The sequence below is a fragment of the Schistocerca piceifrons genome, unplaced genomic scaffold (genome assembly GCF_021461385.2).
Source record: "Schistocerca piceifrons isolate TAMUIC-IGC-003096 unplaced genomic scaffold, iqSchPice1.1 HiC_scaffold_434, whole genome shotgun sequence".
Classification (NCBI taxonomy): domain Eukaryota; kingdom Metazoa; phylum Arthropoda; class Insecta; order Orthoptera; family Acrididae; genus Schistocerca; species Schistocerca piceifrons.
The window spans coordinates 13,571-33,751 of record NW_025728661.1 but is presented as its reverse complement, the minus strand read 5'-3'; the positions used below and the strand labels follow the sequence as shown (position 1 = coordinate 33,751).

General features: G+C 50.4%; 1 protein-coding gene and 36 non-coding genes across 37 annotated transcripts; 29 read left to right on the top strand and 8 right to left on the bottom strand.

The window, feature by feature from the left end:
- Positions 1 to 34: 34 nt before the first annotated feature.
- Trnas-aga lies at positions 35 to 116 on the top strand. The gene has a single exon. It is a non-coding gene; the product is annotated as a tRNA-Ser (tRNA).
- A 276-nt stretch (positions 117 to 392) lies between these two features.
- On the bottom strand, positions 393 to 464 carry Trnag-ucc. The gene has a single exon. It is a non-coding gene; the product is annotated as a tRNA-Gly (tRNA).
- Positions 465 to 1,445: 981 nt separating this feature from the next.
- Positions 1,446 to 1,518, top strand: Trnam-cau. The gene has a single exon. It is a non-coding gene; the product is annotated as a tRNA-Met (tRNA).
- Positions 1,519 to 1,826: 308 nt separating this feature from the next.
- Positions 1,827 to 1,898, top strand: Trnae-uuc. Its single transcript has one exon. It is a non-coding gene; the product is annotated as a tRNA-Glu (tRNA).
- A 322-nt stretch (positions 1,899 to 2,220) lies between these two features.
- On the top strand, positions 2,221 to 4,580 carry LOC124749309 (rho GDP-dissociation inhibitor 1-like). Its single transcript, XM_047248967.1, has one exon. It carries the CDS (start codon positions 2,304 to 2,306, stop codon positions 2,919 to 2,921), a length of 618 nt encoding a protein of 205 aa, XP_047104923.1. The 5' UTR covers positions 2,221 to 2,303; the 3' UTR covers positions 2,922 to 4,580.
- Positions 4,581 to 4,853: 273 nt separating this feature from the next.
- On the top strand, positions 4,854 to 4,935 carry Trnas-aga. Its single transcript has one exon. It is a non-coding gene; the product is annotated as a tRNA-Ser (tRNA).
- Positions 4,936 to 5,211: 276 nt separating this feature from the next.
- Trnag-ucc lies at positions 5,212 to 5,283 on the bottom strand. Its single transcript has one exon. It is a non-coding gene; the product is annotated as a tRNA-Gly (tRNA).
- A 978-nt stretch (positions 5,284 to 6,261) lies between these two features.
- Positions 6,262 to 6,334, top strand: Trnam-cau. The gene has a single exon. It is a non-coding gene; the product is annotated as a tRNA-Met (tRNA).
- A 308-nt stretch (positions 6,335 to 6,642) lies between these two features.
- On the top strand, positions 6,643 to 6,714 carry Trnae-uuc. The gene has a single exon. It is a non-coding gene; the product is annotated as a tRNA-Glu (tRNA).
- Positions 6,715 to 7,010: 296 nt separating this feature from the next.
- On the top strand, positions 7,011 to 7,083 carry Trnak-uuu. The gene has a single exon. It is a non-coding gene; the product is annotated as a tRNA-Lys (tRNA).
- Positions 7,084 to 7,222: 139 nt separating this feature from the next.
- Trnas-aga lies at positions 7,223 to 7,304 on the top strand. Its single transcript has one exon. It is a non-coding gene; the product is annotated as a tRNA-Ser (tRNA).
- Positions 7,305 to 7,580: 276 nt separating this feature from the next.
- Positions 7,581 to 7,652, bottom strand: Trnag-ucc. Its single transcript has one exon. It is a non-coding gene; the product is annotated as a tRNA-Gly (tRNA).
- A 978-nt stretch (positions 7,653 to 8,630) lies between these two features.
- On the top strand, positions 8,631 to 8,703 carry Trnam-cau. The gene has a single exon. It is a non-coding gene; the product is annotated as a tRNA-Met (tRNA).
- A 308-nt stretch (positions 8,704 to 9,011) lies between these two features.
- On the top strand, positions 9,012 to 9,083 carry Trnae-uuc. Its single transcript has one exon. It is a non-coding gene; the product is annotated as a tRNA-Glu (tRNA).
- A 296-nt stretch (positions 9,084 to 9,379) lies between these two features.
- Trnak-uuu lies at positions 9,380 to 9,452 on the top strand. The gene has a single exon. It is a non-coding gene; the product is annotated as a tRNA-Lys (tRNA).
- A 139-nt stretch (positions 9,453 to 9,591) lies between these two features.
- On the top strand, positions 9,592 to 9,673 carry Trnas-aga. Its single transcript has one exon. It is a non-coding gene; the product is annotated as a tRNA-Ser (tRNA).
- Positions 9,674 to 9,949: 276 nt separating this feature from the next.
- On the bottom strand, positions 9,950 to 10,021 carry Trnag-ucc. Its single transcript has one exon. It is a non-coding gene; the product is annotated as a tRNA-Gly (tRNA).
- A 978-nt stretch (positions 10,022 to 10,999) lies between these two features.
- Trnam-cau lies at positions 11,000 to 11,072 on the top strand. The gene has a single exon. It is a non-coding gene; the product is annotated as a tRNA-Met (tRNA).
- A 308-nt stretch (positions 11,073 to 11,380) lies between these two features.
- Trnae-uuc lies at positions 11,381 to 11,452 on the top strand. The gene has a single exon. It is a non-coding gene; the product is annotated as a tRNA-Glu (tRNA).
- Positions 11,453 to 11,748: 296 nt separating this feature from the next.
- Trnak-uuu lies at positions 11,749 to 11,821 on the top strand. Its single transcript has one exon. It is a non-coding gene; the product is annotated as a tRNA-Lys (tRNA).
- A 139-nt stretch (positions 11,822 to 11,960) lies between these two features.
- Positions 11,961 to 12,042, top strand: Trnas-aga. Its single transcript has one exon. It is a non-coding gene; the product is annotated as a tRNA-Ser (tRNA).
- Positions 12,043 to 12,318: 276 nt separating this feature from the next.
- Positions 12,319 to 12,390, bottom strand: Trnag-ucc. The gene has a single exon. It is a non-coding gene; the product is annotated as a tRNA-Gly (tRNA).
- Positions 12,391 to 13,368: 978 nt separating this feature from the next.
- Trnam-cau lies at positions 13,369 to 13,441 on the top strand. Its single transcript has one exon. It is a non-coding gene; the product is annotated as a tRNA-Met (tRNA).
- A 308-nt stretch (positions 13,442 to 13,749) lies between these two features.
- Trnae-uuc lies at positions 13,750 to 13,821 on the top strand. Its single transcript has one exon. It is a non-coding gene; the product is annotated as a tRNA-Glu (tRNA).
- Positions 13,822 to 14,117: 296 nt separating this feature from the next.
- On the top strand, positions 14,118 to 14,190 carry Trnak-uuu. Its single transcript has one exon. It is a non-coding gene; the product is annotated as a tRNA-Lys (tRNA).
- A 139-nt stretch (positions 14,191 to 14,329) lies between these two features.
- Positions 14,330 to 14,411, top strand: Trnas-aga. Its single transcript has one exon. It is a non-coding gene; the product is annotated as a tRNA-Ser (tRNA).
- A 276-nt stretch (positions 14,412 to 14,687) lies between these two features.
- On the bottom strand, positions 14,688 to 14,759 carry Trnag-ucc. The gene has a single exon. It is a non-coding gene; the product is annotated as a tRNA-Gly (tRNA).
- Positions 14,760 to 15,737: 978 nt separating this feature from the next.
- On the top strand, positions 15,738 to 15,810 carry Trnam-cau. Its single transcript has one exon. It is a non-coding gene; the product is annotated as a tRNA-Met (tRNA).
- Positions 15,811 to 16,118: 308 nt separating this feature from the next.
- On the top strand, positions 16,119 to 16,190 carry Trnae-uuc. The gene has a single exon. It is a non-coding gene; the product is annotated as a tRNA-Glu (tRNA).
- Positions 16,191 to 16,486: 296 nt separating this feature from the next.
- Trnak-uuu lies at positions 16,487 to 16,559 on the top strand. Its single transcript has one exon. It is a non-coding gene; the product is annotated as a tRNA-Lys (tRNA).
- A 139-nt stretch (positions 16,560 to 16,698) lies between these two features.
- Trnas-aga lies at positions 16,699 to 16,780 on the top strand. The gene has a single exon. It is a non-coding gene; the product is annotated as a tRNA-Ser (tRNA).
- Positions 16,781 to 17,056: 276 nt separating this feature from the next.
- Trnag-ucc lies at positions 17,057 to 17,128 on the bottom strand. Its single transcript has one exon. It is a non-coding gene; the product is annotated as a tRNA-Gly (tRNA).
- Positions 17,129 to 18,106: 978 nt separating this feature from the next.
- Trnam-cau lies at positions 18,107 to 18,179 on the top strand. The gene has a single exon. It is a non-coding gene; the product is annotated as a tRNA-Met (tRNA).
- A 308-nt stretch (positions 18,180 to 18,487) lies between these two features.
- Positions 18,488 to 18,559, top strand: Trnae-uuc. The gene has a single exon. It is a non-coding gene; the product is annotated as a tRNA-Glu (tRNA).
- A 296-nt stretch (positions 18,560 to 18,855) lies between these two features.
- Positions 18,856 to 18,928, top strand: Trnak-uuu. The gene has a single exon. It is a non-coding gene; the product is annotated as a tRNA-Lys (tRNA).
- Positions 18,929 to 19,067: 139 nt separating this feature from the next.
- On the top strand, positions 19,068 to 19,149 carry Trnas-aga. Its single transcript has one exon. It is a non-coding gene; the product is annotated as a tRNA-Ser (tRNA).
- Positions 19,150 to 19,425: 276 nt separating this feature from the next.
- Positions 19,426 to 19,497, bottom strand: Trnag-ucc. The gene has a single exon. It is a non-coding gene; the product is annotated as a tRNA-Gly (tRNA).
- Positions 19,498 to 20,181: the final 684 nt, after the last annotated feature.

The following is a 20,181-nucleotide window of genomic DNA, read 5'->3' as shown; positions in this document are numbered from 1 at the left end:
ATTTTTCACGATTCCAGGGAAACTTGGGTTACGAGCAGTCGTGGCCGAGTGGTTAAGGCGTCTGACTAGAAATCAGATTCCCTCTGGGAGCGTAGGTTCGAGTCCTACCGACTGCGTCGGATTTTTCTTTTTTTTGTTTAAGAACAACGAGCAGAAAATTTCGCAGATTGCCTGTCGTTTTGGTACCTCTCCACACCTCGCCTCTCACAGCCGTTTATAGTGCCTGTCCTTTTGATAAGGGCGAATTCCAAGCGTCAGCTTTCGCGTCAGCCGAGCAAAGTCGGGACAAGTCGGGACATACTACAGGATGGTCTGCGTGGAGCTACGACGAAAAAAACCTTCATTTAACAGCACCCGGCTCACATACTCATACGAAAAAAACTAGCGCCATTTGCGGTGGCCGGGAATCGAACCCGGATCAACTGCTTGGAAGGCAACTATGCTCACCATTACACCACCACCGCACAGCCGCTGCTCGCAACGCCCCGCTGTGTCGGCTTCCTGCCCGCCAGCAGCGGCCCACGGTGATAGTAGCTGCAGGCGCTTTTCGAGGTAGGAGGGTGCATCCACACGCATTCGGGTAGCGCCTCCACGCACGCTGCGTCTTTGGGCAAGACTAGTCGCCGCGGCCGCAAGGTTACTCACACGATAGAGATGAGCATTCGTTTTAAGGCAGTGTAGTGGAGCACTCCGCGTGTGTAGCACTTTTTTTCGGTTGTATCCGACGTCGCTGGGTGGCAATCCCACTTTCCCCTGCAGAAAAGTGCTCGGGAAGCACGGGCAGCTTGACGAGCATCGCTGGTTCAATGGCATGTGCCTCAGTAGTGCAGTAGGCAGCGCGTAAGTCTCATAATCTTAAGGCTTGCCGGCACGATAGCTCAGCGTGTTCGGTCTGAGAGTTATCTGCCCTCTGTAATAAAAGACCGAGTCAACGATGAACTTGAACGGGCGCCATCGGACGTCCGCCCCCAACAAATGCAACGAAAGAAATGAGAAGAAAAAAAAAAAAAATTGGTGAATGCTCGCTTAGCATGCGGACGGCCCGGGTTCGATTCCCGGCCGATGCATCGTTCTGCTGTTTCTCGCTCTAATGCTGCCGCGCCGATTCCTCGCCTGAGCTGCGTCAGCCTCAGGAATGTATAGCAGGATTCGCTGTGAGAGGAACCATACACGCAGCACGCAATAGACCGTACTTGAACGGTCGTATGCTATTTCTGAACTCTGACGTCGGCCTGTCCCAACAGGCCGCTGTGTTCAGGTGCCGCAAGGGCGATGTACTGTAACCTCGGGCAGTGCTGCGTTCCGTTGAAAAAACTGCGGCAGCAGTTTAATCTAGCAAGTAGGGAAAGCACGTGTAGCAACACAACAGATTCTTGAGAAAGCGCGAACTGTCTATCTCTAATATGAGAGACTTACCAAGTTTCCTGTAACGTTACTTGCAACGTGCCTCGGTAGCGCAGTAGGTAGCGCGTAAGTCTCATAATCTTAAGGTCGTGAGTTCGATCCTCACCCGGGGCATTTAATTTGCTGTACATCATGGCTGAATTAACGGCGTTGCTGTTGCTAGGGAACGAACTTAATTGTCGTTCGTTATCCATAAGGAGTCTACGCCTCAGCGTCAATACGTTTATTTCCAATTATGACAACGTACAACTTTGATCTTTCTCCTCCCTTGTTAGGAGTAAAATAATGAATAGTCAATTTCGGGCTGTGCGCCATGCCAGTCTGTAGGCGCAAATATGCTCGCAAACGGAGAACTGCACTGAGTCCAGATTCAGCACGAAATACGAGAGGAGACGGAGAAAACCTCACGCTTATCGAGCAAATCCGGTGTGGTCTAGTGGCTAGGATACCTGGCTTTCACCCAGGAGGCCCGGGTTCGATTCCCGGTACCGGAACGGAAGTTTTTGCGCACACAACGCTCCATGTTTTGGCCTTCGAACTGTCGTTTGTCGCCCACCTTCCGAAGCTTCGACCGAACGTAATCGGGGAAAACAGGCACATGATGCAATTACTGTCGGCACCGGAATAAAGGGAGAAGAGGCACTGGTCCGTGGTTGGGCTGCTACCAGCGTCAGTGGGAAGTCGGTGAAGTCGCCAGTTGCGCCAGAAGCCAGAAATTACCGTAGTACGCCTACACACGCGTTCCAGTTATTTACATTGCTTGCAGCCGCTCCATCCACAACGAGCGTGAGCCCGGATAGCTCAGTCGGCGTAACTAGGTGGAGTCAGTTTGGTGGTTTCCAGTTTTGGTTTGTTGATTTGGTACTGTTACTCTTGGGTTATTGAGTGTTTAGCTGAATATGGCCGATACGGCAGCAGAAGGAATTGAAGATCTTCATATAAATACACCCGAAGATGAGATTGATACAAATTATAAACCTCCCCCAGAGAAGACAATAGAAGAACTCCTGGAAGCCGATAAAGAGGATGAAAGTCTCAGAAAATATAAGGAAGCGCTTTTGGGAGAAGCGAAGGAAGGCAAAATTATTGTTGATCCGGATGACCCTAGAAAAGTAATCGTGAAAAAGCTTGTTCTGTGTGTAACTGACAGGCCGGATGTTGAACTTGATTTAACTGGAGATCTCACACAGCTAAAAAAACAGGTCTTTGTGATCAAAGAGGGTGTATCATACAGAATACGTATAGAGTTTATTGTACAGAGAGAAATTGTACATGGGCTGAAATATGTTCAGAAAACATACAGACTTGGTGTTCCTGTGGACAAGATGACGCATATGGTAGGCAGCTATCCCCCGAAGACTGAAGTGCAGTCATACACGACACCACCTGAAGATGCACCATCTGGGATGGTGGCACGTGGAAGCTATGTTGTACACTCACTTTTTACTGATGATGATAAGCATGAGCATTTGAAGTGGGAGTGGAGTTTTGAAATAAAGAAAGACTGGAAGGACTGAATACCACTTTTGCAGACTGTGCGTGATTGCCGTGAAAAACCAGCTGTTGGTGCTGTTAGTTGCCTTGCCCTGTCCTGACATTATCCTGACCTTTCTGCCGGGAAAAAAATCTGGTACACTCCTTTTATATTCCTGTCATATAGACCATGCTCCTGTCTCCCTATTGTTTATATTTTCACCCTGTACAGTGAAGTCACTTGTAGTGGTTCTCCAGATTGTTTTGGAGGACCATACGACTATTGCATTCTAATTTTATCTTCCATGATGCAAATTGCTTACAACACTGGTTGGAAAATATGTTGTTCAGGTCAGGAAAATTGCCTTCCACAACTCTTCAGTTTGTATTATACTTGATTTGTATTAATTTTGTCACTGTCAATTAGTGATGTAATACCTAACAATGGTACTTACCAACAGAATTGTAAATCTATTTTCCTCATAAAAAGTATTAGTTTAGGTGGCATTTTTAGGTTGGTTTTATAGTGTCAGTACTTCAGAGTAGTTCATTTCTTTTTGTAATACTGCTTTGTAATTTACTGTTTCTGTTCTCACATTGCTTCCATTTCCATGGCGAAGCTGTTGTGATTGTGTTTCCTGATACAGTTTTGTAGTTTTTATACTTGCAATATATATAGATAAGAGATCCTGTAATGAGTTTCATCACATTTCTCTGGCATTATGTGCATTCTAAAGGATAAAAATGTCAATACTTATTCTTACGTAATGAATTCACCTGTGTGTTCATATGTCAACAGCATATCTGTGCAGTATTATTGCGCAGTTGTCATTTGTTCCCAATGATATCTGAGACTCATATTCTTTTCTGATGATGACAGTATCTGCACATTATTCAAAATTATAAATCAAATTTGCATTTAATGTGTAAATTGTATGTAACTGAACAAATTTAATTCCTCTGAACTTTGACATTTGAGGAGACTATAAATCAATAGTAAATAGATACTAGTTTTGGATATATTGGAATTGAGGAGCATGTTTCCCAGAAGCAGGTATTGTTTTTTATAATACTTTAGAAACCAAAGTGCAATCTAATTTTAGTATGAATTGAGACCAAGATAAATATAGCCTTGGATGTGCAGGTTGCATGTGTCATAAGTTGGGATGAGTTGGAGCTGGCTGTGTACTGATGGAATGTTGAGTAGGTTTTCTGGTGCATGTTTGGAGACATATGCTACTTATTCATGTACCATGAGGGCCTGCTACACCTCGTTGTGAAACTGGAGTCATAGTATTTTGGTGGAAATTTTTTTATTGACATAGTCTGTAGTTTAGGTGAACCTATTTAGACAGTATTGAAACTTTTTGATATTGTCCACATGCCTCGATGCAAAGTAGCCTTTATGTAAAGAGTGTAGTTTCTTAAACATGTGTGATGTGAAGAAATATTTACTTAAACTGTGCTACAGCTTATACACATATATATATTATATATACATTATAAACATTAAGCTTTTGTTTCACTTCGAGGAGATGGAAATTAAAGCGTCTTAGGTATGATGGTGGAGCTTTCATTATTTATTAATGCATCTGCTATTATAAGAACAATGTTGGAAGTTTTGCCATTATGTTAAGGATGTGTGTTTCTTGATTAAGTGGAGATGTAACAAAATGTGATTAAATGGAGATGTATAAGTGTAATCAAGTGTTTGCTGTTGCCTTGGAAATACATTTATGTAATGCAAAAAAAAAAAAAAAAAAAAAAAAAAAAAAAAAGTCGGTAGAGCATTAGGCTTTTAACCTAAGGGTCCAGGGTTCAAGTCCCTGTCCGGGCGAAGATTTTAACGTTTCCGTAATGGCTCGTCTCGTAGCGATGGTAGCCCTGCCGTAATCAGTGCACGGAGTTCGTTTCCTGTCAACATTCTGCGCAGACCGGTTGGATTTTTCACGATTCCAGGGAAACTTGGGTTACGAGCAGTCGTGGCCGAGTGGTTAAGGCGTCTGACTAGAAATCAGATTCCCTCTGGGAGCGTAGGTTCGAGTCCTACCGACTGCGTCGGATTTTTCTTTTTTTTGTTTAAGAACAACGAGCAGAAAATTTCGCAGATTGCCTGTCGTTTTGGTACCTCTCCACACCTCGCCTCTCACAGCCGTTTATAGTGCCTGTCCTTTTGATAAGGGCGAATTCCAAGCGTCAGCTTTCGCGTCAGCCGAGCAAAGTCGGGACAAGTCGGGACATACTACAGGATGGTCTGCGTGGAGCTACGACGAAAAAAACCTTCATTTAACAGCACCCGGCTCACATACTCATACGAAAAAAACTAGCGCCATTTGCGGTGGCCGGGAATCGAACCCGGATCAACTGCTTGGAAGGCAACTATGCTCACCATTACACCACCACCGCACAGCCGCTGCTCGCAACGCCCCGCTGTGTCGGCTTCCTGCCCGCCAGCAGCGGCCCACGGTGATAGTAGCTGCAGGCGCTTTTCGAGGTAGGAGGGTGCATCCACACGCATTCGGGTAGCGCCTCCACGCACGCTGCGTCTTTGGGCAAGACTAGTCGCCGCGGCCGCAAGGTTACTCACACGATAGAGATGAGCATTCGTTTTAAGGCAGTGTAGTGGAGCACTCCGCGTGTGTAGCACTTTTTTCGGTTGTATCCGACGTCGCTGGGTGGCAATCCCACTTTCCCCTGCAGAAAAGTGCTCGGGAAGCACGGGCAGCTTGACGAGCATCGCTGGTTCAATGGCATGTGCCTCAGTAGTGCAGTAGGCAGCGCGTAAGTCTCATAATCTTAAGGCTTGCCGGCACGATAGCTCAGCGTGTTCGGTCTGAGAGTTATCTGCCCTCTGTAATAAAAGACCGAGTCAACGATGAACTTGAACGGGCGCCATCGGACGTCCGCCCCCAACAAATGCAACGAAAGAAATGAGAAGAAAAAAAAAAAAATTGGTGAATGCTCGCTTAGCATGCGGACGGCCCGGGTTCGATTCCCGGCCGATGCATCGTTCTGCTGTTCTCGCTCTAATGCTGCCGCGCCGATTCCTCGCCTGAGCTGCGTCAGCCTCAGGAATGTATAGCAGGATTCGCTGTGAGAGGAACCATACACGCAGCACGCAATAGACCGTACTTGAACGGTCGTATGCTATTTCTGAACTCTGACGTCGGCCTGTCCCAACAGGCCGCTGTGTTCAGGTGCCGCAAGGGCGATGTACTGTAACCTCGGGCAGTGCTGCGTTCCGTTGAAAAAACTGCGGCAGCAGTTTAATCTAGCAAGTAGGGAAAGCACGTGTAGCAACACAACAGATTCTTGAGAAAGCGCGAACTGTCTATCTCTAATATGAGAGACTTACCAAGTTTCCTGTAACGTTACTTGCAACGTGCCTCGGTAGCGCAGTAGGTAGCGCGTAAGTCTCATAATCTTAAGGTCGTGAGTTCGATCCTCACCCGGGGCATTTAATTTGCTGTACATCATGGCTGAATTAACGGCGTTGCTGTTGCTAGGGAACGAACTTAATTGTCGTTCGTTATCCATAAGGAGTCTACGCCTCAGCGTCAATACGTTTATTTCCAATTATGACAACGTACAACTTTGATCTTTCTCCTCCCTTGTTAGGAGTAAAATAATGAATAGTCAATTTCGGGCTGTGCGCCATGCCAGTCTGTAGGCGCAAATATGCTCGCAAACGGAGAACTGCACTGAGTCCAGATTCAGCACGAAATACGAGAGGAGACGGAGAAAACCTCACGCTTATCGAGCAAATCCGGTGTGGTCTAGTGGCTAGGATACCTGGCTTTCACCCAGGAGGCCCGGGTTCGATTCCCGGTACCGGAACGGAAGTTTTTGCGCACACAACGCTCCATGTTTTGGCCTTCGAACTGTCGTTTGTCGCCCACCTTCCGAAGCTTCGACCGAACGTAATCGGGGAAAACAGGCACATGATGCAATTACTGTCGGCACCGGAATAAAGGGAGAAGAGGCACTGGTCCGTGGTTGGGCTGCTACCAGCGTCAGTGGGAAGTCGGTGAAGTCGCCAGTTGCGCCAGAAGCCAGAAATTACCGTAGTACGCCTACACACGCGTTCCAGTTATTTACATTGCTTGCAGCCGCTCCATCCACAACGAGCGTGAGCCCGGATAGCTCAGTCGGTAGAGCATTAGGCTTTTAACCTAAGGGTCCAGGGTTCAAGTCCCTGTCCGGGCGAAGATTTTAACGTTTCCGTAATGGCTCGTCTCGTAGCGATGGTAGCCCTGCCGTAATCAGTGCACGGAGTTCGTTTCCTGTCAACATTCTGCGCAGACCGGTTGGATTTTTCACGATTCCAGGGAAACTTGGGTTACGAGCAGTCGTGGCCGAGTGGTTAAGGCGTCTGACTAGAAATCAGATTCCCTCTGGGAGCGTAGGTTCGAGTCCTACCGACTGCGTCGGATTTTTCTTTTTTTTGTTTAAGAACAACGAGCAGAAAATTTCGCAGATTGCCTGTCGTTTTGGTACCTCTCCACACCTCGCCTCTCACAGCCGTTTATAGTGCCTGTCCTTTTGATAAGGGCGAATTCCAAGCGTCAGCTTTCGCGTCAGCCGAGCAAAGTCGGGACAAGTCGGGACATACTACAGGATGGTCTGCGTGGAGCTACGACGAAAAAAACCTTCATTTAACAGCACCCGGCTCACATACTCATACGAAAAAAACTAGCGCCATTTGCGGTGGCCGGGAATCGAACCCGGATCAACTGCTTGGAAGGCAACTATGCTCACCATTACACCACCACCGCACAGCCGCTGCTCGCAACGCCCCGCTGTGTCGGCTTCCTGCCCGCCAGCAGCGGCCCACGGTGATAGTAGCTGCAGGCGCTTTTCGAGGTAGGAGGGTGCATCCACACGCATTCGGGTAGCGCCTCCACGCACGCTGCGTCTTTGGGCAAGACTAGTCGCCGCGGCCGCAAGGTTACTCACACGATAGAGATGAGCATTCGTTTTAAGGCAGTGTAGTGGAGCACTCCGCGTGTGTAGCACTTTTTTCGGTTGTATCCGACGTCGCTGGGTGGCAATCCCACTTTCCCCTGCAGAAAAGTGCTCGGGAAGCACGGGCAGCTTGACGAGCATCGCTGGTTCAATGGCATGTGCCTCAGTAGTGCAGTAGGCAGCGCGTAAGTCTCATAATCTTAAGGCTTGCCGGCACGATAGCTCAGCGTGTTCGGTCTGAGAGTTATCTGCCCTCTGTAATAAAAGACCGAGTCAACGATGAACTTGAACGGGCGCCATCGGACGTCCGCCCCCAACAAATGCAACGAAAGAAATGAGAAGAAAAAAAAAAAAATTGGTGAATGCTCGCTTAGCATGCGGACGGCCCGGGTTCGATTCCCGGCCGATGCATCGTTCTGCTGTTCTCGCTCTAATGCTGCCGCGCCGATTCCTCGCCTGAGCTGCGTCAGCCTCAGGAATGTATAGCAGGATTCGCTGTGAGAGGAACCATACACGCAGCACGCAATAGACCGTACTTGAACGGTCGTATGCTATTTCTGAACTCTGACGTCGGCCTGTCCCAACAGGCCGCTGTGTTCAGGTGCCGCAAGGGCGATGTACTGTAACCTCGGGCAGTGCTGCGTTCCGTTGAAAAAACTGCGGCAGCAGTTTAATCTAGCAAGTAGGGAAAGCACGTGTAGCAACACAACAGATTCTTGAGAAAGCGCGAACTGTCTATCTCTAATATGAGAGACTTACCAAGTTTCCTGTAACGTTACTTGCAACGTGCCTCGGTAGCGCAGTAGGTAGCGCGTAAGTCTCATAATCTTAAGGTCGTGAGTTCGATCCTCACCCGGGGCATTTAATTTGCTGTACATCATGGCTGAATTAACGGCGTTGCTGTTGCTAGGGAACGAACTTAATTGTCGTTCGTTATCCATAAGGAGTCTACGCCTCAGCGTCAATACGTTTATTTCCAATTATGACAACGTACAACTTTGATCTTTCTCCTCCCTTGTTAGGAGTAAAATAATGAATAGTCAATTTCGGGCTGTGCGCCATGCCAGTCTGTAGGCGCAAATATGCTCGCAAACGGAGAACTGCACTGAGTCCAGATTCAGCACGAAATACGAGAGGAGACGGAGAAAACCTCACGCTTATCGAGCAAATCCGGTGTGGTCTAGTGGCTAGGATACCTGGCTTTCACCCAGGAGGCCCGGGTTCGATTCCCGGTACCGGAACGGAAGTTTTTGCGCACACAACGCTCCATGTTTTGGCCTTCGAACTGTCGTTTGTCGCCCACCTTCCGAAGCTTCGACCGAACGTAATCGGGGAAAACAGGCACATGATGCAATTACTGTCGGCACCGGAATAAAGGGAGAAGAGGCACTGGTCCGTGGTTGGGCTGCTACCAGCGTCAGTGGGAAGTCGGTGAAGTCGCCAGTTGCGCCAGAAGCCAGAAATTACCGTAGTACGCCTACACACGCGTTCCAGTTATTTACATTGCTTGCAGCCGCTCCATCCACAACGAGCGTGAGCCCGGATAGCTCAGTCGGTAGAGCATTAGGCTTTTAACCTAAGGGTCCAGGGTTCAAGTCCCTGTCCGGGCGAAGATTTTAACGTTTCCGTAATGGCTCGTCTCGTAGCGATGGTAGCCCTGCCGTAATCAGTGCACGGAGTTCGTTTCCTGTCAACATTCTGCGCAGACCGGTTGGATTTTTCACGATTCCAGGGAAACTTGGGTTACGAGCAGTCGTGGCCGAGTGGTTAAGGCGTCTGACTAGAAATCAGATTCCCTCTGGGAGCGTAGGTTCGAGTCCTACCGACTGCGTCGGATTTTTCTTTTTTTTGTTTAAGAACAACGAGCAGAAAATTTCGCAGATTGCCTGTCGTTTTGGTACCTCTCCACACCTCGCCTCTCACAGCCGTTTATAGTGCCTGTCCTTTTGATAAGGGCGAATTCCAAGCGTCAGCTTTCGCGTCAGCCGAGCAAAGTCGGGACAAGTCGGGACATACTACAGGATGGTCTGCGTGGAGCTACGACGAAAAAAACCTTCATTTAACAGCACCCGGCTCACATACTCATACGAAAAAAACTAGCGCCATTTGCGGTGGCCGGGAATCGAACCCGGATCAACTGCTTGGAAGGCAACTATGCTCACCATTACACCACCACCGCACAGCCGCTGCTCGCAACGCCCCGCTGTGTCGGCTTCCTGCCCGCCAGCAGCGGCCCACGGTGATAGTAGCTGCAGGCGCTTTTCGAGGTAGGAGGGTGCATCCACACGCATTCGGGTAGCGCCTCCACGCACGCTGCGTCTTTGGGCAAGACTAGTCGCCGCGGCCGCAAGGTTACTCACACGATAGAGATGAGCATTCGTTTTAAGGCAGTGTAGTGGAGCACTCCGCGTGTGTAGCACTTTTTTCGGTTGTATCCGACGTCGCTGGGTGGCAATCCCACTTTCCCCTGCAGAAAAGTGCTCGGGAAGCACGGGCAGCTTGACGAGCATCGCTGGTTCAATGGCATGTGCCTCAGTAGTGCAGTAGGCAGCGCGTAAGTCTCATAATCTTAAGGCTTGCCGGCACGATAGCTCAGCGTGTTCGGTCTGAGAGTTATCTGCCCTCTGTAATAAAAGACCGAGTCAACGATGAACTTGAACGGGCGCCATCGGACGTCCGCCCCCAACAAATGCAACGAAAGAAATGAGAAGAAAAAAAAAAAAATTGGTGAATGCTCGCTTAGCATGCGGACGGCCCGGGTTCGATTCCCGGCCGATGCATCGTTCTGCTGTTCTCGCTCTAATGCTGCCGCGCCGATTCCTCGCCTGAGCTGCGTCAGCCTCAGGAATGTATAGCAGGATTCGCTGTGAGAGGAACCATACACGCAGCACGCAATAGACCGTACTTGAACGGTCGTATGCTATTTCTGAACTCTGACGTCGGCCTGTCCCAACAGGCCGCTGTGTTCAGGTGCCGCAAGGGCGATGTACTGTAACCTCGGGCAGTGCTGCGTTCCGTTGAAAAAACTGCGGCAGCAGTTTAATCTAGCAAGTAGGGAAAGCACGTGTAGCAACACAACAGATTCTTGAGAAAGCGCGAACTGTCTATCTCTAATATGAGAGACTTACCAAGTTTCCTGTAACGTTACTTGCAACGTGCCTCGGTAGCGCAGTAGGTAGCGCGTAAGTCTCATAATCTTAAGGTCGTGAGTTCGATCCTCACCCGGGGCATTTAATTTGCTGTACATCATGGCTGAATTAACGGCGTTGCTGTTGCTAGGGAACGAACTTAATTGTCGTTCGTTATCCATAAGGAGTCTACGCCTCAGCGTCAATACGTTTATTTCCAATTATGACAACGTACAACTTTGATCTTTCTCCTCCCTTGTTAGGAGTAAAATAATGAATAGTCAATTTCGGGCTGTGCGCCATGCCAGTCTGTAGGCGCAAATATGCTCGCAAACGGAGAACTGCACTGAGTCCAGATTCAGCACGAAATACGAGAGGAGACGGAGAAAACCTCACGCTTATCGAGCAAATCCGGTGTGGTCTAGTGGCTAGGATACCTGGCTTTCACCCAGGAGGCCCGGGTTCGATTCCCGGTACCGGAACGGAAGTTTTTGCGCACACAACGCTCCATGTTTTGGCCTTCGAACTGTCGTTTGTCGCCCACCTTCCGAAGCTTCGACCGAACGTAATCGGGGAAAACAGGCACATGATGCAATTACTGTCGGCACCGGAATAAAGGGAGAAGAGGCACTGGTCCGTGGTTGGGCTGCTACCAGCGTCAGTGGGAAGTCGGTGAAGTCGCCAGTTGCGCCAGAAGCCAGAAATTACCGTAGTACGCCTACACACGCGTTCCAGTTATTTACATTGCTTGCAGCCGCTCCATCCACAACGAGCGTGAGCCCGGATAGCTCAGTCGGTAGAGCATTAGGCTTTTAACCTAAGGGTCCAGGGTTCAAGTCCCTGTCCGGGCGAAGATTTTAACGTTTCCGTAATGGCTCGTCTCGTAGCGATGGTAGCCCTGCCGTAATCAGTGCACGGAGTTCGTTTCCTGTCAACATTCTGCGCAGACCGGTTGGATTTTTCACGATTCCAGGGAAACTTGGGTTACGAGCAGTCGTGGCCGAGTGGTTAAGGCGTCTGACTAGAAATCAGATTCCCTCTGGGAGCGTAGGTTCGAGTCCTACCGACTGCGTCGGATTTTTCTTTTTTTTGTTTAAGAACAACGAGCAGAAAATTTCGCAGATTGCCTGTCGTTTTGGTACCTCTCCACACCTCGCCTCTCACAGCCGTTTATAGTGCCTGTCCTTTTGATAAGGGCGAATTCCAAGCGTCAGCTTTCGCGTCAGCCGAGCAAAGTCGGGACAAGTCGGGACATACTACAGGATGGTCTGCGTGGAGCTACGACGAAAAAAACCTTCATTTAACAGCACCCGGCTCACATACTCATACGAAAAAAACTAGCGCCATTTGCGGTGGCCGGGAATCGAACCCGGATCAACTGCTTGGAAGGCAACTATGCTCACCATTACACCACCACCGCACAGCCGCTGCTCGCAACGCCCCGCTGTGTCGGCTTCCTGCCCGCCAGCAGCGGCCCACGGTGATAGTAGCTGCAGGCGCTTTTCGAGGTAGGAGGGTGCATCCACACGCATTCGGGTAGCGCCTCCACGCACGCTGCGTCTTTGGGCAAGACTAGTCGCCGCGGCCGCAAGGTTACTCACACGATAGAGATGAGCATTCGTTTTAAGGCAGTGTAGTGGAGCACTCCGCGTGTGTAGCACTTTTTTCGGTTGTATCCGACGTCGCTGGGTGGCAATCCCACTTTCCCCTGCAGAAAAGTGCTCGGGAAGCACGGGCAGCTTGACGAGCATCGCTGGTTCAATGGCATGTGCCTCAGTAGTGCAGTAGGCAGCGCGTAAGTCTCATAATCTTAAGGCTTGCCGGCACGATAGCTCAGCGTGTTCGGTCTGAGAGTTATCTGCCCTCTGTAATAAAAGACCGAGTCAACGATGAACTTGAACGGGCGCCATCGGACGTCCGCCCCCAACAAATGCAACGAAAGAAATGAGAAGAAAAAAAAAAAAATTGGTGAATGCTCGCTTAGCATGCGGACGGCCCGGGTTCGATTCCCGGCCGATGCATCGTTCTGCTGTTCTCGCTCTAATGCTGCCGCGCCGATTCCTCGCCTGAGCTGCGTCAGCCTCAGGAATGTATAGCAGGATTCGCTGTGAGAGGAACCATACACGCAGCACGCAATAGACCGTACTTGAACGGTCGTATGCTATTTCTGAACTCTGACGTCGGCCTGTCCCAACAGGCCGCTGTGTTCAGGTGCCGCAAGGGCGATGTACTGTAACCTCGGGCAGTGCTGCGTTCCGTTGAAAAAACTGCGGCAGCAGTTTAATCTAGCAAGTAGGGAAAGCACGTGTAGCAACACAACAGATTCTTGAGAAAGCGCGAACTGTCTATCTCTAATATGAGAGACTTACCAAGTTTCCTGTAACGTTACTTGCAACGTGCCTCGGTAGCGCAGTAGGTAGCGCGTAAGTCTCATAATCTTAAGGTCGTGAGTTCGATCCTCACCCGGGGCATTTAATTTGCTGTACATCATGGCTGAATTAACGGCGTTGCTGTTGCTAGGGAACGAACTTAATTGTCGTTCGTTATCCATAAGGAGTCTACGCCTCAGCGTCAATACGTTTATTTCCAATTATGACAACGTACAACTTTGATCTTTCTCCTCCCTTGTTAGGAGTAAAATAATGAATAGTCAATTTCGGGCTGTGCGCCATGCCAGTCTGTAGGCGCAAATATGCTCGCAAACGGAGAACTGCACTGAGTCCAGATTCAGCACGAAATACGAGAGGAGACGGAGAAAACCTCACGCTTATCGAGCAAATCCGGTGTGGTCTAGTGGCTAGGATACCTGGCTTTCACCCAGGAGGCCCGGGTTCGATTCCCGGTACCGGAACGGAAGTTTTTGCGCACACAACGCTCCATGTTTTGGCCTTCGAACTGTCGTTTGTCGCCCACCTTCCGAAGCTTCGACCGAACGTAATCGGGGAAAACAGGCACATGATGCAATTACTGTCGGCACCGGAATAAAGGGAGAAGAGGCACTGGTCCGTGGTTGGGCTGCTACCAGCGTCAGTGGGAAGTCGGTGAAGTCGCCAGTTGCGCCAGAAGCCAGAAATTACCGTAGTACGCCTACACACGCGTTCCAGTTATTTACATTGCTTGCAGCCGCTCCATCCACAACGAGCGTGAGCCCGGATAGCTCAGTCGGTAGAGCATTAGGCTTTTAACCTAAGGGTCCAGGGTTCAAGTCCCTGTCCGGGCGAAGATTTTAACGTTTCCGTAATGGCTCGTCTCGTAGCGATGGTAGCCCTGCCGTAATCAGTGCACGGAGTTCGTTTCCTGTCAACATTCTGCGCAGACCGGTTGGATTTTTCACGATTCCAGGGAAACTTGGGTTACGAGCAGTCGTGGCCGAGTGGTTAAGGCGTCTGACTAGAAATCAGATTCCCTCTGGGAGCGTAGGTTCGAGTCCTACCGACTGCGTCGGATTTTTCTTTTTTTTGTTTAAGAACAACGAGCAGAAAATTTCGCAGATTGCCTGTCGTTTTGGTACCTCTCCACACCTCGCCTCTCACAGCCGTTTATAGTGCCTGTCCTTTTGATAAGGGCGAATTCCAAGCGTCAGCTTTCGCGTCAGCCGAGCAAAGTCGGGACAAGTCGGGACATACTACAGGATGGTCTGCGTGGAGCTACGACGAAAAAAACCTTCATTTAACAGCACCCGGCTCACATACTCATACGAAAAAAACTAGCGCCATTTGCGGTGGCCGGGAATCGAACCCGGATCAACTGCTTGGAAGGCAACTATGCTCACCATTACACCACCACCGCACAGCCGCTGCTCGCAACGCCCCGCTGTGTCGGCTTCCTGCCCGCCAGCAGCGGCCCACGGTGATAGTAGCTGCAGGCGCTTTTCGAGGTAGGAGGGTGCATCCACACGCATTCGGGTAGCGCCTCCACGCACGCTGCGTCTTTGGGCAAGACTAGTCGCCGCGGCCGCAAGGTTACTCACACGATAGAGATGAGCATTCGTTTTAAGGCAGTGTAGTGGAGCACTCCGCGTGTGTAGCACTTTTTTCGGTTGTATCCGACGTCGCTGGGTGGCAATCCCACTTTCCCCTGCAGAAAAGTGCTCGGGAAGCACGGGCAGCTTGACGAGCATCGCTGGTTCAATGGCATGTGCCTCAGTAGTGCAGTAGGCAGCGCGTAAGTCTCATAATCTTAAGGCTTGCCGGCACGATAGCTCAGCGTGTTCGGTCTGAGAGTTATCTGCCCTCTGTAATAAAAGACCGAGTCAACGATGAACTTGAACGGGCGCCATCGGACGTCCGCCCCCAACAAATGCAACGAAAGAAATGAGAAGAAAAAAAAAAAAATTGGTGAATGCTCGCTTAGCATGCGGACGGCCCGGGTTCGATTCCCGGCCGATGCATCGTTCTGCTGTTCTCGCTCTAATGCTGCCGCGCCGATTCCTCGCCTGAGCTGCGTCAGCCTCAGGAATGTATAGCAGGATTCGCTGTGAGAGGAACCATACACGCAGCACGCAATAGACCGTACTTGAACGGTCGTATGCTATTTCTGAACTCTGACGTCGGCCTGTCCCAACAGGCCGCTGTGTTCAGGTGCCGCAAGGGCGATGTACTGTAACCTCGGGCAGTGCTGCGTTCCGTTGAAAAAACTGCGGCAGCAGTTTAATCTAGCAAGTAGGGAAAGCACGTGTAGCAACACAACAGATTCTTGAGAAAGCGCGAACTGTCTATCTCTAATATGAGAGACTTACCAAGTTTCCTGTAACGTTACTTGCAACGTGCCTCGGTAGCGCAGTAGGTAGCGCGTAAGTCTCATAATCTTAAGGTCGTGAGTTCGATCCTCACCCGGGGCATTTAATTTGCTGTACATCATGGCTGAATTAACGGCGTTGCTGTTGCTAGGGAACGAACTTAATTGTCGTTCGTTATCCATAAGGAGTCTACGCCTCAGCGTCAATACGTTTATTTCCAATTATGACAACGTACAACTTTGATCTTTCTCCTCCCTTGTTAGGAGTAAAATAATGAATAGTCAATTTCGGGCTGTGCGCCATGCCAGTCTGTAGGCGCAAATATGCTCGCAAACGGAGAACTGCACTGAGTCCAGATTCAGCACGAAATACGAGAGGAGACGGAGAAAACCTCACGCTTATCGAGCAAATCCGGTGTGGTCTAGTGGCTAGGATACCTGGCTTTCACCCAGGAGGCCCGGGTTCGATTCCCGGTACCGGAACGGAAGTTTTTGCGCACACAACGCTCCATGTTTTGGCCTTCGAACTGTCGTTTGTCGCCCACCTTCCGAAGCTTCGACCGAACGTAATCGGGGAAAACAGGCACATGATGCAATTACTGTCGGCACCGGAATAAAGGGAGAAGAGGCACTGGTCCGTGGTTGGGCTGCTACCAGCGTCAGTGGGAAGTCGGTGAAGTCGCCAGTTGCGCCAGAAGCCAGAAATTACCGTAGTACGCCTACACACGCGTTCCAGTTATTTACATTGCTTGCAGCCGCTCCATCCACAACGAGCGTGAGCCCGGATAGCTCAGTCGGTAGAGCATTAGGCTTTTAACCTAAGGGTCCAGGGTTCAAGTCCCTGTCCGGGCGAAGATTTTAACGTTTCCGTAATGGCTCGTCTCGTAGCGATGGTAGCCCTGCCGTAATCAGTGCACGGAGTTCGTTTCCTGTCAACATTCTGCGCAGACCGGTTGGATTTTTCACGATTCCAGGGAAACTTGGGTTACGAGCAGTCGTGGCCGAGTGGTTAAGGCGTCTGACTAGAAATCAGATTCCCTCTGGGAGCGTAGGTTCGAGTCCTACCGACTGCGTCGGATTTTTCTTTTTTTTGTTTAAGAACAACGAGCAGAAAATTTCGCAGATTGCCTGTCGTTTTGGTACCTCTCCACACCTCGCCTCTCACAGCCGTTTATAGTGCCTGTCCTTTTGATAAGGGCGAATTCCAAGCGTCAGCTTTCGCGTCAGCCGAGCAAAGTCGGGACAAGTCGGGACATACTACAGGATGGTCTGCGTGGAGCTACGACGAAAAAAACCTTCATTTAACAGCACCCGGCTCACATACTCATACGAAAAAAACTAGCGCCATTTGCGGTGGCCGGGAATCGAACCCGGATCAACTGCTTGGAAGGCAACTATGCTCACCATTACACCACCACCGCACAGCCGCTGCTCGCAACGCCCCGCTGTGTCGGCTTCCTGCCCGCCAGCAGCGGCCCACGGTGATAGTAGCTGCAGGCGCTTTTCGAGGTAGGAGGGTGCATCCACACGCATTCGGGTAGCGCCTCCACGCACGCTGCGTCTTTGGGCAAGACTAGTCGCCGCGGCCGCAAGGTTACTCACACGATAGAGATGAGCATTCGTTTTAAGGCAGTGTAGTGGAGCACTCCGCGTGTGTAGCACTTTTTTCGGTTGTATCCGACGTCGCTGGGTGGCAATCCCACTTTCCCCTGCAGAAAAGTGCTCGGGAAGCACGGGCAGCTTGACGAGCATCGCTGGTTCAATGGCATGTGCCTCAGTAGTGCAGTAGGCAGCGCGTAAGTCTCATAATCTTAAGGCTTGCCGGCACGATAGCTCAGCGTGTTCGGTCTGAGAGTTATCTGCCCTCTGTAATAAAAGACCGAGTCAACGATGAACTTGAACGGGCGCCATCGGACGTCCGCCCCCAACAAATGCAACGAAAGAAATGAGAAGAAAAAAAAAAAAATTGGTGAATGCTCGCTTAGCATGCGGACGGCCCGGGTTCGATTCCCGGCCGATGCATCGTTCTGCTGTTCTCGCTCTAATGCTGCCGCGCCGATTCCTCGCCTGAGCTGCGTCAGCCTCAGGAATGTATAGCAGGATTCGCTGTGAGAGGAACCATACACGCAGCACGCAATAGACCGTACTTGAACGGTCGTATGCTATTTCTGAACTCTGACGTCGGCCTGTCCCAACAGGCCGCTGTGTTCAGGTGCCGCAAGGGCGATGTACTGTAACCTCGGGCAGTGCTGCGTTCCGTTGAAAAAACTGCGGCAGCAGTTTAATCTAGCAAGTAGGGAAAGCACGTGTAGCAACACAACAGATTCTTGAGAAAGCGCGAACTGTCTATCTCTAATATGAGAGACTTACCAAGTTTCCTGTAACGTTACTTGCAACGTGCCTCGGTAGCGCAGTAGGTAGCGCGTAAGTCTCATAATCTTAAGGTCGTGAGTTCGATCCTCACCCGGGGCATTTAATTTGCTGTACATCATGGCTGAATTAACGGCGTTGCTGTTGCTAGGGAACGAACTTAATTGTCGTTCGTTATCCATAAGGAGTCTACGCCTCAGCGTCAATACGTTTATTTCCAATTATGACAACGTACAACTTTGATCTTTCTCCTCCCTTGTTAGGAGTAAAATAATGAATAGTCAATTTCGGGCTGTGCGCCATGCCAGTCTGTAGGCGCAAATATGCTCGCAAACGGAGAACTGCACTGAGTCCAGATTCAGCACGAAATACGAGAGGAGACGGAGAAAACCTCACGCTTATCGAGCAAATCCGGTGTGGTCTAGTGGCTAGGATACCTGGCTTTCACCCAGGAGGCCCGGGTTCGATTCCCGGTACCGGAACGGAAGTTTTTGCGCACACAACGCTCCATGTTTTGGCCTTCGAACTGTCGTTTGTCGCCCACCTTCCGAAGCTTCGACCGAACGTAATCGGGGAAAACAGGCACATGATGCAATTACTGTCGGCACCGGAATAAAGGGAGAAGAGGCACTGGTCCGTGGTTGGGCTGCTACCAGCGTCAGTGGGAAGTCGGTGAAGTCGCCAGTTGCGCCAGAAGCCAGAAATTACCGTAGTACGCCTACACACGCGTTCCAGTTATTTACATTGCTTGCAGCCGCTCCATCCACAACGAGCGTGAGCCCGGATAGCTCAGTCGGTAGAGCATTAGGCTTTTAACCTAAGGGTCCAGGGTTCAAGTCCCTGTCCGGGCGAAGATTTTAACGTTTCCGTAATGGCTCGTCTCGTAGCGATGGTAGCCCTGCCGTAATCAGTGCACGGAGTTCGTTTCCTGTCAACATTCTGCGCAGACCGGTTGGATTTTTCACGATTCCAGGGAAACTTGGGTTACGAGCAGTCGTGGCCGAGTGGTTAAGGCGTCTGACTAGAAATCAGATTCCCTCTGGGAGCGTAGGTTCGAGTCCTACCGACTGCGTCGGATTTTTCTTTTTTTTGTTTAAGAACAACGAGCAGAAAATTTCGCAGATTGCCTGTCGTTTTGGTACCTCTCCACACCTCGCCTCTCACAGCCGTTTATAGTGCCTGTCCTTTTGATAAGGGCGAATTCCAAGCGTCAGCTTTCGCGTCAGCCGAGCAAAGTCGGGACAAGTCGGGACATACTACAGGATGGTCTGCGTGGAGCTACGACGAAAAAAACCTTCATTTAACAGCACCCGGCTCACATACTCATACGAAAAAAACTAGCGCCATTTGCGGTGGCCGGGAATCGAACCCGGATCAACTGCTTGGAAGGCAACTATGCTCACCATTACACCACCACCGCACAGCCGCTGCTCGCAACGCCCCGCTGTGTCGGCTTCCTGCCCGCCAGCAGCGGCCCACGGTGATAGTAGCTGCAGGCGCTTTTCGAGGTAGGAGGGTGCATCCACACGCATTCGGGTAGCGCCTCCACGCACGCTGCGTCTTTGGGCAAGACTAGTCGCCGCGGCCGCAAGGTTACTCACACGATAGAGATGAGCATTCGTTTTAAGGCAGTGTAGTGGAGCACTCCGCGTGTGTAGCACTTTTTTCGGTTGTATCCGACGTCGCTGGGTGGCAATCCCACTTTCCCCTGCAGAAAAGTGCTCGGGAAGCACGGGCAGCTTGACGAGCATCGCTGGTTCAATGGCATGTGCCTCAGTAGTGCAGTAGGCAGCGCGTAAGTCTCATAATCTTAAGGCTTGCCGGCACGATAGCTCAGCGTGTTCGGTCTGAGAGTTATCTGCCCTCTGTAATAAAAGACCGAGTCAACGATGAACTTGAACGGGCGCCATCGGACGTCCGCCCCCAACAAATGCAACGAAAGAAATGAGAAGAAAAAAAAAAAAATTGGTGAATGCTCGCTTAGCATGCGGACGGCCCGGGTTCGATTCCCGGCCGATGCATCGTTCTGCTGTTCTCGCTCTAATGCTGCCGCGCCGATTCCTCGCCTGAGCTGCGTCAGCCTCAGGAATGTATAGCAGGATTC

Bases quoted from the DNA above. Each gene is read 5' to 3' on its own strand.
- LOC124749309 (XM_047248967.1), top strand. From the start codon at position 2,304: ATGGCCGATACGGCAGCAGAAGGAATTGAAGATCTTCATATAAATACA.